This window comes from Pagrus pagrus (assembly GCF_965226575.1).
Source record: "Pagrus pagrus genome assembly, chromosome: 14".
In the NCBI taxonomy this organism is placed as follows: Eukaryota; Metazoa; Chordata; class Actinopteri; order Spariformes; family Sparidae; genus Pagrus; species Pagrus pagrus.
In genome coordinates this window covers 3,622,705-3,636,361 of record NC_140198.1, presented here as the reverse complement: position 1 = coordinate 3,636,361, position 13,657 = coordinate 3,622,705, and the positions used below count along the sequence as shown (strand labels likewise).

At 41.4% G+C, this 13,657-nt stretch overlaps 1 protein-coding gene across 1 annotated transcript in view; it reads right to left on the bottom strand.

The window, feature by feature from the left end:
* LOC311268909 (polypeptide N-acetylgalactosaminyltransferase 10-like) overlaps positions 1–13,657 on the bottom strand; it is a 69,654-nt gene that overhangs the window by 40,778 nt on the left and 15,219 nt on the right. Inside the window, exons 2-4 of the mRNA XM_084372857.1 lie at positions 9,361–9,463; positions 4,823–4,961; positions 71–237 (exon numbers count right to left, since the gene is read on the bottom strand). Coding sequence (XP_084228983.1) covers positions 71–237; positions 4,823–4,961; positions 9,361–9,463 — 409 coding nt within the window. The remainder of the gene's footprint in view (positions 1–70; positions 238–4,822; positions 4,962–9,360; positions 9,464–13,657) is intronic.

Below are 13,657 nucleotides of genomic sequence, written 5' to 3'. Positions count from 1 at the left end.
AACCGATGCAGCATTTAGTTTAGTGGTGTGTGTGTGTGTGTGTGTGTGTGTGTGTGCGCGTCCTCGGTACCTTTGTCGCTGAAGTCGTCGACCAGGATGACCTCTGCTATGAGCTGTGGAGGAGAGCGGTTGAGCACGCTGTGAACGGTCCTCAGCAGCGACGACCAGCCCTCGTTGTGGAACGGGATGATGATGCTGGTGTTGGGCAGCTTCTCTGCGTACAGCTTCTGTTTGCAGCTGCACAGAAACAGAAACACAGCACTTAATACCAACTATGTTAATGTTTTCTCTCTGTTATTGATGGAAAGAAGAAAGCATCTCTTTCACATCCCTCATCCAGCATGTTTTGGTCTCACCCTCGTCTCCTCAGCAGAACTCGGGTCACTGAGGTGACGTATGGATTCAGCGCTCAGATAGATTTTCTTTGTGCGTTTCTACTCCACCTGCTGAAATCTACGTCCAATCTTCTCTGAAACCATTATTCAAATCCATCTTCTATCATTTGTTGTTGCAGTGAAAATTATATTTGCTTGCCTCTCAGAGAGAAATGAATCAATTTTAAAACACCATTACTTTTTATACATGCATACACATAAATCACCGGTTGAAATTGTCTCCTTGTGTGTTGCATTAAGCACAGATGATCATATTCTTGGAAAAAAAAAACCTGTTCCGCACTGAAGAGTTTCAGTTGACGTTAAATGGGATGGTGTAAAAACCACATGAGAGCAATCATCTTTCAAAAAAACAGATCTTTGTTGGCTGCTGGCAGGACAGTATTGTTAGTCAGAACCATTACAAGCACCATTAAAGAATCATTTATATGGCTGTTAGGAGATATTACATAAACATAGTACACAAACAATTACATTACCAAGTTTTCTGATGACACAGCTATACTCTGTTTTGTTGGCAACAGATGTAGACACTGCTGCCTAGAAGCCCAGCTCCCTCCCCCCAGCGGGGAGAGCGTTGAGCAGGTAATAATGCACAAAGTACTTCTGTGTTCATCTTGATTCTCAGATACAATGGGCTCATCGTGTGGAGTATGTTATTTCTAGAAATCAATTACCGTCTGTGTCTTCTGCAAAGGCTCAGGGTCCTCTGAGTGGATACAAGCATTATGATGTGGTTTCTCAAGGCAGTCACTGAATCTATTATTCGGCTCGGCATCACAACATGTTTTGGTGATGTGTCCGTTGAACTCAGACCACGACTGCCTCCATGTTCTGTTCAGGAGATGTTTGAGGAGACAGTGAGGAAGCAGAGCCTTAACATCTCCTGGGACTGCTATGGTTAAGGTTTAGATAGATTTACACACAAAAATGACTTTGTTAGAAATCATGGCGTGGTTAAAATAAAGGTTGGACGGTATGGCTTTTTTTTTATCTTCTCAAAAGCACTTCATAAATATTCAGACTGGGCTAAAAAATCAAAAATCACAATATGTTGGACCAAATTGGCCCTGCTTTGATATTGATATTGCAGTACTGAAGGGATGACTATCGGCTCTTTCAAAAATTACTTACATAATGAGATTTCTGACCAATGATCATCAGTAATGTGACTGCTATGACGAAGTGGATAAAAGCAAGCGTGAGAACAAGTAAACCAGTCTGGTAAGTTCAGAAAATTATGTCTTGGAAGCATTAAAGTGCTTGCAATGCACAAAGACAGCACACAAAAAAGAAGAAAACAACCACAGGTATAAAAACAAGAGCAAAACACAATACTGTATAAGACAGATGTATATAAAATCATCCATAAGCTAAAACAACCATTATGTCAGGCAGCAACACAACATATGCAGACAGAAAGGCGAATCTATCAAAGCTAAATGAAGGACAGCTGCAAAACAGAGGTGCTAGAAATGGGGTGATATTAAATAAGGTTGATTAAATAAGGCATTACAATAGTCCAGGTGTAGTGATATAGATGTGTGAATTGTTTTTAAGTATTGATGAAAAATATTGAGAAAAAACAAATGAAAAAAAAAAGGTCCAATAATTGACCCTTGAGGGACGCCACCTGTCACCTGACTGTGCCTTTAACTTGTCTTTTCATCAAACTGCTGTCATTTTTCTTGGACTTCCATAGTTTTTATTTGGACAAGAAGAAGCAACAACTTTTAATAATTCATCCCGCGGCCGCTGAATAGAAGCTCAGTGCAGCTGGGTGCAGTGATACCTCTGGCATGTTCGTCCTGCACCAGAGACGGCTGTAATTTGATTATTTTTGCAGCACATACAGCTGTTATCAGCCGCAAACACGTGCTCCGATGACGGGTTACAGCGATCACCTTGTACATGATCATCGTAGCAAGCGGCGGGAGGCTTGCAGAGGAGCTAATCATGGGAAGCGAGTGATGTTCCCTCACTGATGGTGGGAGAGGGAGAGAGAGAGAGGCAGTGAACTGTGTCAGTCGATCAATGTCTGTGTTGAACATCAGCCGCCGTGTTATTCATTCAAATATGAACGCTGGGAGACAGGCAGGCAGAGAGATCGACAGGCAGTCGGCTGGTTGCTCTTAACAAACCCTGTCCAATTCCACAGGGGGATGGAGGTGTTGGGGTGTGTGTGTGTGTGTGTGTGTGTGTGTGTGTGTGTGTGTGTGTGTGTGTGTGTGTGTGTGTTTGCTCCAATTAAATCTTGTCAGCGTGCAAAAATCGAATGTGTCAGTCGCAGGTCTGGGACTGGTTGCCTCTGAGGCACAGACAACATGCCAATCATCAAGAGGCAGTCGCTGCCTACTGGGAGCACCGGGTGAAGGAAGCCGTGGCGGAGGGGGGGAGGCAGCCGCTGGTCAGCAGGTGTGTCCGTCTGATTGGTCACAGCAGGGCGACAGGTGTCTGGCAGTGACGGGGGGCTACATCAGTGCTCAACATCATTGGTTTATTCAGCCTATTTACATGCTAATAATTCAATTATAACCACACTAGAGCACGACTATGATTACAGCACCTGTCATGTCAACACTTGATGACAGCTGTCATACTTAAACACAGCAGCAGCAGATGAGAGAGCAGACATATCAATTAATTTCTCATGCTCTTAAATGCATATTGGAGGAACCTGACAAAAGATGGCCGTGGCACCAGATTATAAAATGCTTATGAGCCATTTCAGAAGGCGCTAATAAGAAATTAATTCTGTAATTTAGTTTGGAGGACTTTCGATTTATCCCCCCTCGCTCGAGGGATCTGACATGGCCAGAAGAAACACCTCTTAAAGGGAGACACTAAAGGTAAATATGAGACATTTGAACTAATAGTGAACACAATGAAACTTCCCAGTTGAAGACTTACATTAAGACAATATTAAGTTTTCGTGAAATTATATGTTAAAATATGTAAATTGTAACCATATTATGTAATTAAAAACGCCCTAATTTTCATACATTCCTAGAACAGAAATCTAAATTTTGGATAAAGCCAGTTTAAAAAGTCTATTGAGAATATAGACGGGAATAAAACTGGAAAGTTTGGTGTATGTCAGTACCACTGAAATCAAGATTTCTCCAGATTTAACCATTCTGAAAGAAGTTAGGGAAGCAAATTAGCCCAAAATCCTGTTCTCCTGCTAACATTGGCTGTATCGCTACGTACCATGATGAGTTCATGGAAAGACTTGGTGTATGTTATGTAAAAATAACACTGATAACAGCTTTGAAAGTTTATATATTTGAAATGCTGTGCCATTGTGAGGATCAGCAACACTTCCTTCTTGACTTGAGACTTTACTTGTACTTGTAGCTCAGCCATCTGCACGTACGACTGCTTTAAAACCAGGATTCACATGGTGGCGTGTATCTACATCAGTCAGCCGTAGAACCAAACAGCCCCATACAAAAAAAAACTATCTAACTATGTTTAAATGTTTTGAGATGCTGCATAGAGCTCCTGTCAGTCAAGACGAGTCCTGGCAGGAGGTGTATCAGGTCAACGAAGGCCTGGTTTTATAAACACTGAATAAAAGAGTCGGTCCTCCTCGGGGACTCTGGCAGAGAGGAAGCGTTCTAAGCTGCTTTCCACATGAAAGAGAAGCGAAGGTCAAGTGTCACAGAAAAGTTCTTGTCAGGATAAAGAAAAGCTGTGATTAAAGGCCTTCTGCAGTGTCATCCTGAAATTGGAAGGGTGCACACGGTTCACAGGAGTCTGGACCGGTGCTGGTTTCTGACAGAGAATATACTAAAACTTAAAAAAAAAAAGATTTAGAGGTTGTTGGTTGCAGTGGCAGTAATCCTCAACAAATACTGCACCAGACGTTGACGTCTGTGACCGGCTGCTCCCACGAATATGAATACACAGAGACGTAATAACTTCAGCTTCTCACAGACTGAAGTTACAGTATTTACTTTACCACCGGATCAGGTTTAATCATAACTCTGAATATAACAGAGTTTATTGAAGGGATTTAAAAGATTCAAGACACATTTGTGCAAATACTCCTATCATTATTACTACTACTACTGCTACTACTACTACTACTACTACTACTACTTTCAACATGTTTCCTCATCTTGGCTCTGCATTTTCCCTAGCTTCATTAGAGAATTAGAGAACTGACCTAAAAAAGTTGCTGGCATACGACTAAAACACACATCATGAGTGAAAATATGAATGAACCTCTCTGAATTAAAATGTTTCCTTAATTTCTCAGCACTCATTTTGAAATAATGTCTGGTCTGGTTGAGAAAATGAAACTCCACCAGCAAGTCAGCTGCTTTCAGTGTTGACTGGACATCACGCAGGAAGTTTCTGACATTATTAAGGATTTCTTACCTGGAAGTGCAAACACACACACACACACACACAGGACTCACTTTGGATGGCGGATGTCGGGGAGGGAGCGGTTGAGGGAGATCCGGTTGCTGATGTAAATGTTGAACCCGTTCTCCCTGTAGGCCTGGTCCACCCGGTCCGTTTCTGTCAGAGGGAACGGCTTCCCCTGCTCGCCGTTACCTGCATCCAATACACACACACACAGAGATCAGTGAGTAAAACTAACTCTTCATCTCCTCAATATTTGAAGAAGTAACTGTTTTCCTCATTGTTTGTTTAAAACATCGTTCTAAGACGTTTTCTAGGTGAGAAAAAATATTCTCCAAAGTGAGCTATAGTGTGGGAGATAGGTTTGGAGCCTTGTGAGGCTTGCTGGAAGATACTGTATATTATAGTATATTATAGTATAGAAGAGCAATATGTGATTAGATAGCAGGCAAACTAGAACGATATTTATATGGGATAAACCAGGCAGACTACAGGCAGTTCGAGTCTGCGTTTCGGCATTTATAACTGTGAAACTACTACATGGCTGAGACCTCTCAGCCATGTTGGTGGCAGCAGAAACTACATATCTCTGATGGGTAGGAGGATCATCTACAGCCGTGTTTCAAACAACGAAACCAGGTGTTTTTAACGAGACCTCAGGACATTTCCAGCCCAGTTTGTGGCGACCGAAGCAGGCATTTTAAGCCAAAACACAATGTTGTTGTGCCTAAACCCGACTGACCTAATGAACCTAAAGAAACGTGAAGTTGCAGCATAAACAAAGTTTGAACCTATCGATGCTTTTGCAGAACATTTATCCTGGGTTGTATAAAGAACAATGGGCTGATGATTGGTGGACTGAACCAAAACTGCGTTCATTCAGCATGATGGCATGAATACTGAGAAGTATGTTGTATATAACTCATCTGAAAAGAAAAGATCCCTTTGTTCCAAGCTGAGGTATTTTCACAAATGTGCTGTTTGACTTGATATAGAAAACGAGGTCCAATTTGTTTGCTACTGCCCTTTTTACTGGGAACATTGTTTAGTAAGCTAAAAAAAAAAACAACAGATATTGATCTTGTAAATAAGCTGCACAAATATTGAGTCAGCTGTTCACACATGAAGAAAAAATGATTAGCTTGCTACTTGAGAGAAAAAAACCTCTTTATCAGTATAAATGGTGTTTATGCAGCAGTTCTTTCTTCTTTTAAATTCATGTTATTACACATTTGTATGTTATATAATGCTTTATGTGGAAGCTCACAGAAGTAGTTTATAATGTGGTAATCTTACTTTAAGCATCACCTGACAGCCCTCAGCTTCCATGTATGACATGCACCTAATCCGTCTCTATTAAACCTTTTCCACCTGCAGAAAATGCTCAAAACTGAGCTCATTTCAGGAGAGTGCATCAGATAACACCGTGCTGCATGTTTCATTAGCCGCTCATCAATGCACTCCACACAAATACACAAAGATCCGTACGTGAGGCTGATCTATAGTCAAAGGAGAGCCTCGAATTAAAGTGAGCTGCCTTGTTCCATTAGGCAGAAATGATCCGTCTATATTCCTGAAGGTAATAACTGTGGAGAATAACTCCTCACTTTAATGGCTCATTTCAGAGATAAACTCTACGACTTAATGTTGTACCTTTTTTTTTCCCTCGCATAATAAACCAGTTGTATAGATCTCCTAAATTATGTTTTTCTAGCCCTCCTCAGGCAAATATGCACCAAACACTTTGAAAAGTGGCTTACAAGGTTCATTTTGACTGAATTACAGATTTCCTCAGTGAATTAACCGACATCTGAAATCCCTCTCTGAAAACACACATTTTCTTCACCGCTGGAGCTCTCATCATTTTGGACTGTGTACGCATGTTTTACATGAGCACATATTTCAACCCCTCACCAGTTTTGGGATGCACTGAGGTCTGGATGCAGCTCTGAAGCAGTGGGGGTCGCATGTGCTGAGTATTTTTTCAGAGATTTGGGCACCGAGACTGACTCCCACTCTCTGTTTATGCAGCTAAGCCATTCAAACTCAGTCTGCTAAAACATTCAAACACAAGCTGTGTCTCAAATTCATTCGACGTATTTCTCAGCAGGTTTTGAGTGTGAAGTGTTTTCTGATTAACGTCTAATGGGGCAAGTGCGTCATTTTCTGTTATAAATCAAATGAAGCACAGCTATGAAGTTACAAGTGGGCGGTGGAGCTCGTTCAAGAAGTGTTTCTTCCCAAATCTGAATTCCAATTTCATTTTTATTTATTTTTTTATGTGATTGTCAATGTTTCTCAACACACAAACACATGACTCTCCTGGATGATTCATCAGTACTATTGGTTTATATTATGGCCACTGTTATTTCAACTTGAGAAATAATACTTTACATGGCAAATGACCAGTTTCAATGGATCATAGTTTAGGTTTATTGTCATAGACACACAAAAAGTACATTTTAATGTAATGAAATGCATGCCCTGCTAACTCAGCACTGTATATCTTATATATTTAAACAAAAAACAAAGCTGGAATTACCACCATGTCTTATTCATATGCGTAACATAACAGTGCCTGAGGAATGGTGTAGAATAATTGGCAAAACATTTTAGCAGAATATTACGATGTCAAGTGTATTTAACCTGCGACCATTTGCATATCAAATGCCATAACTTCATAATTGTTTACTACTGGACATTTGTGTAAAACTAAGTGGACAAACGTGTGTTTTGTGAGGTCAGAGTGACCTTGACCTTTGAACTTCGGCCACCAAATTTTAATCAGTTCATTCTTGAGTCATTGTGGATGTTTGTACCAAATTTGAAGAGATTCCCTCGAGGCGTTCTTGAGATATATTGCTCACAATAATGGGACAGGCAGGCGGACGTACAACCTGAAAACATAATGCCTCTGGCCACGGCTATCACCGGCACGGAGGCATACATACCACAAATAAGAAATCAATAAATTCACTTTGCTTTATGTTCAGAAGTCTGACTGCCTGGGGGTAAAAACTGTAAAACCTTTGAGGCGGCTGGTTGAAGTTCTGATGGTCTGTTAGCGTTTGCCTGAGGTGAGGAGTGTGAACATGATTAGTTTCAGTACTTGTTTATCTTTTCTGTTGGTGATTCAACCAGGCGCTCTCTCACATCCACACTGTAGAAATGCTTTATCTACAAGTCGCCTATCATCGTCAGCTGACAAGATGAATGGGACACGTACTTCTGGAACAAGTTGAGCGTTAAATATCTCAACTCTATAGTCTCCAAATCTGGTTCCCTCCATGGTGCTCAAAACAAACCCATGACACTGTTTTATCCCAAAAAATTATTCTATACGATCTTGTAGAGCAGCACAATCGCCAGAATTAGATTAGTTAAAATACCCAGTTTTGTCACCAGAAATATAGCCACAAACTGTGGTCTTCACGTGGTCTTGACCAGGGTTTTGCTGCTTGTCTAGCAACCCAACAAGAGAATAAATGTTGCCAAAGTACATTTCTGCAAAACCACAGATAAGTTAAAACGTTTCTTTATGTTGCAGTTTTGTTTCTTTAGGTTAAATTTTCTCTTGTCGCTGTGCTCATGCTCCGGTTAGGTTTAGGCACAAGAAACACTTGGTTAGGTTTAGGAAAACATCATTTTGGCTTAAAATACCTGTTTTTGGTGGGAGATGTCCCAAGTCCTCGTTAAAAACACTGTTTTGCCACAAGCACGGTTTGAGACGCTGCAAAGTCTTGTTAAAAACACCCGGATTGGTTGCCATGAACGCGACTGCAGATGTCCCAGAGTCTAGTTATAGACACCTGGTTTTGCCACAACAAACCACTGTAGACAGCCTGACTTTTGCTTAAAAAAATCCTGTGGTTTCACACTTACAAAAGCTGAAACACGGGCCTGAACCACTGTCATTGGCTTGGCAGCCCTGTCGCCTCTAGCACCACTACCGTCCCCTCCACCTCCTGTGGCTTGCTAACATTTTCTCCTGGCCACCTTTCAACTCCTTCCTCTCCATATTAGAACGTAATGTCTTATAGATGTCATCTGAACGATGTCACTCTATCTCTATTGTAGAAATGTTGATGTGATTTGATGATAGACATTCAACATGTCCATGTTTTGCAGAAACAGTTGTTATTATGACACCTGGGCTGTTTAGAGTCTCAAACCCCCTGCTGCTCTCTCACAAATCAGCTCAATTTCCACTTAAGTACCACCTAATGCCAAACAAAGGCCTGTTAAATCTGTTTCATTTGTAGTAAAAAGGCAAAGGTATGTTTCCCATTCGAGGCCTGGGGCTAAATCAATACTTATTGTGGAAGATTAACTGTGTTTAATTATGAACTCAGAACTGTACTCAGAGAATTGATCCACACTGCCTCAGAGAGAGAAAGAGAGAGAGAGAGAGAGAGAGAAATCCACTTGGTAGGAATTAAGAAAACAAAAAAAGACAAGGCTGAGCTGGAGAAATGCAGTGTGTAGTTGTGTGTGAGTTTTTGTGACCACATGCTGAATCAGAGCAGATCTTCTTAACAAACATTACATTGCCCAAACGAAACCGCAGCATCAGCAGAGAGTTTGGACGAACCTGAGCGAGCGGCATCTCTCCTCATCGCCTCGTAGTCGTGCCAGTCCGTCCGCCGCACGCCGTCCAGTCCCACCTGGGCGACCTTCCTCATCTGGTTCAACCCCTGCAGGATAAAAACCAAACCATCAAGGCCTCCATCGTGTCTTTATAACGGCTTTGACTGTTAGTTTGTGGAAATATAGCACTGACAAAACGCTCCAAAGTTTAGCAGGATACTAAGATGTTAGAGCATGAGAGGCACCTACGAAAACTTGATTAACTGAAGTATTGATGAAAATTAAGAACGTTATTCTTTTATATTACAGTCCTGAGTTATCTTGAGATGTTTCCTTGAAAAAACGGCCTGATTCCAGGTTTGATATTAAAAAGTATCAATACAGGAAGAGACCTGGATAATATAAACGTCATCCATGAATATTATCTATTCAAAATGTTTAATTTAAACGCCTGAATAAAAAATATAGCTCACAGCTGTAGAGAAAAAAACAGACTTCATCTTCCTCCTCGCTGTCAGTCAAAGTCTGCAGGAGTGTAAATTTTCTTCCTAAAGTGTGCTGCTGACAGCTCGGCTACACACACATTTCATTTGTATGACGTCTAGAAAATGACATTTAATTCACTGCCGTTTAAACACATGCACACACACATACACACACCCTCATCACCACCAGCTATTATTCCCTGCTCAGCATTAAAATGCAAAAAGCAGCCATTTATGAAATTCTCTGCGCTCGGAAATGACTTTCAGTGACTCAAGATATTATAGGATCGCTGCACAACGGTAAATTAATTAGCTCCATGGGAGGATACAATTAGTGGAATGTTGTTAATACAAACGACACGTCTGACTGCATGGGACGCTATTAACCAGGCCGTTAGCTGATACCACAGTACAGTCAAACAAACCACCGTGGCGAGCGATGGAAACGTGCGCGTTCATGTGTGTATTTCGTTCCTGCAGGAGCTGCTTCCAGCCTGGGTGACATTTCAGATATCAGCCAATCAATCCTGCATAAAACCAGAGTGAGATACTGTGTCAACATCCCATAATGCATCCTAATTGTATACAGTATATACTATATGCTAATCTTAATACTACACTGTTGTCTGAGGTGACTTTCAATCAGCGCACTCACTCCATTTTATAATAAGACATTATATTATATATACGTATGCAGCGCCTGCATAAGGAATAGTAGTATTTACATGTAACTCCATGAAAATGCTGTTAGTTACAGCTGAGTCTGTGTTTTCAAATGCCTGCTCTGGTGCACACAGGTCAGTGAGTTCAGCCACTCTCTGCCTCTCAAAGTTTAATTAATTGTGGAAAATCAGACACCTCATTGTTCTGTGTCAACTACCACTAGCTAATTATTCTGATTGGTGGTATTAGCGATGTGGTCAGTTATAAACGGTTTGTATGAGGAGGTCATTGAACAGGAACAACAACAAAATCCTGCCAGCTGAAATGAAGGACAGAGATGTACTCAGCATTGATTCGGGTCTGCAGGAACAGCAGCTGTCGTACAACCTCATCCTGCTCTCCTCCTCTTGCTTCATATTTCCTCTCGGTGTGTCACACTGGAGCTGACATGAAGCGAGAGTCCTTCTGTGTATTTCCGACAAAAAGGAAGTGACTGTGCCAGCAGATGTAGAGGACCTTGCAGGGAACAAACAGCCAGGGGAATTTAACTCCCAGAAAAGCTGTCGTAATCACTCACCACTAATATGCACGAAATGAGACTGGACACCACATTAACCCAGCATTCTAGTGGAACATCCATTTCCTCCCCACCATAGAGGCACATTCATTTTCATTCAATTCATTTCACTCCAATTGAATTCAGTTCAGTTCAGTTTGAATTTACTGTCATTCTCCGTCACACCGGTGCACAGCTAAAGGGAGAACTTTTTCTCTTGAGATTACAGTGGAAATCAAACGAGAGCTGATAAATATCAAGAAACATGCGGTACAAGAAATCCATACGTGAATATGCCAGTGCACAGTTCGATGATTCATTTTCTGCAAAATTAAGTTTTGGTGTCAGTCTCTAAGAGCTAGAAGTTGCTTTTTTTTGGACCTAATCACAAAATCATATGAGAAAGAATCCACTGAAGAAGCGTCAAAGATTAATTTCTACACCCACAGTGAGGCAAAAAGACAGGAACGTAATGCAAACATAACACAAATAAACAGTGATTCATGTTTTTAGTCAGTTCTTCATTTTATTTTGTGGCAAGGCAGCTGAACAGACACACCTCTCCACCAAAGCTGTGCAGCATCTGACCTCCATTCATGCCCAGATTTGGAGGACGGTTGCATAGCCAGGTCTGATTATCCACATTGGTCAAATCTGATCAATTTCCAATGTCACTGTTTCGGTCTCAACAACATATCAACTACCCAAACATACAGGAATCAATCACACAGCAGTAAATCAATCTATTGTTGAGAAAGGTACAAACAAACCTGTTAGCAAACCGAACCATTATTTCTCTTATGTGTCACAATGCCTCAACTGCAGTAAGGTTTGTATAGCGGAATGGTAATTCTTTTAAAAAAAATAAGAAATATATAAAAGGATGAATAAATAGTAAGGCATAAAAATAAACTATTATTATTCAGGTGAAGTGTTGGGAATGAGTGCAGCAGTGGATACTCCTGCATGTTTTGTCAAACAGCAGCAGGGTGAGCAGACTATCATTATATCACTATATCACTAATGCTCAGTAGATGGTACCACTGATGATCAATCACCCACTGCAGAGCCTTCCTGTCCATGATCGTCGATTCCCAGGAACCTAAAACTGTTCCCCTGCTCCACCTCAGCTCCACTGATGTAGACAGGTGGGGTTTTTTGTTAAAATCAACAATCAGCCTTTGGTTTTGCTGATATTGAACAGTAGATTGTTCTCTGTGCAGCACTCTGCAAGATTGTTAACTGCCTCCCAAAATGAGCTCTCTGGACGATGATGGTGGTGTCATCTGCAAATGAGTTATCTTAATGTCTTAATGAGTGCAGTCATGGACATCCAGTATGAACAGGAGGGGGCTGAGCACACAGCCCTGGGGGTCTCCGGTGTTGAGCAGCTGAGTGAAGGAGGTGTGACTGCCAATCCGAACTGTGTCTGTGGGTCTGTTTGTGAGGAAGTCCAATATCGAGTTGCAGGGTGTTGCACTCAAGCCCAGAGTGCTAGTTTGCCAATCGGTTTCATGGGGGGGAATTTCTTAAATGTAGCGCTGAACTCAACAAAACAGCATTCTGATGTTGTTATTTTCAAGGCATGTGAAGACTCAGTGGAGGGCAATGGATATGGCCACCTCACTAAACAAAACCCTCCAGAGTTACTTGACCATTTATCATCCGCTCCAACACTTGACACAAATCCAATTCAACGAGGCAGGTGCTTTAGGAATTCAAATAAAAAAGTAAATTTACACTTCTGTGGGCATGTATTGTGTCGTATCAACCAGACAAACAATACCCACCTCATAAAAGCAGGTGTAAGTGGCACTTACATTATACAAAAAGGTAAAAACAAACAGTCAACACAGCCATCTTTGGTCTCCTCTTTGTGCTTCCTCTGCCTCCCCGCTGTGTGCTCTGCTGCTTCCTTCCTAATGGCCATCATCACAGGGACGAGGCTTCACGCTGCCACAAACAAATTTCTGCTCCGGGCACTTTTCTACTCCGTTTCCATCAATATTCAAGGTGCAGCATAAACTAGCTAATAGGGCATGACAGGAGCGACACAGTCAGCCACGCAGCCCATGTTTTATCTCCATCAACTGTTCAATCATTAATTACAAAGCAGTGAGTCAGATAAGTGACGGGCCTCGATGGAAATTCATATTTTTATCGAGAAAAACATTCAGCTCACAGCAGAGATAGCGGGAGAGGGGAAGAGAAAGAGAGGGAGGTAGAGGAAGTGGCCAATTTCACCTGCGTGAGTGATCACTAATTAACTTTCATGTAGCCTTTTAACGGCCTATTCATCTATTCATCTAATGTTTGCTGCTCACAAAGTATTTGTCCCCGGGTGGGGGTAAACATTATGAGTTGAACAATGAAGTCTCTTTATAGAGTTGTGTGTGTGTGTGTAAAAGTGACATATTGCCAAAACACAGCCTTGAGTTGACTCTTTCAGCAGCATGGACGGAGAAAGGACCAGTACTAGGCTTGGCGGTTTGGAGGATCATGACTTTACATACTTCCAAAACATTTTTGAAGAAAGCAGCTGGCATTTAAAGGTGAAGTGAGCAATTCTTGAGAAAGATAATGGTTGGTGAGTCTCA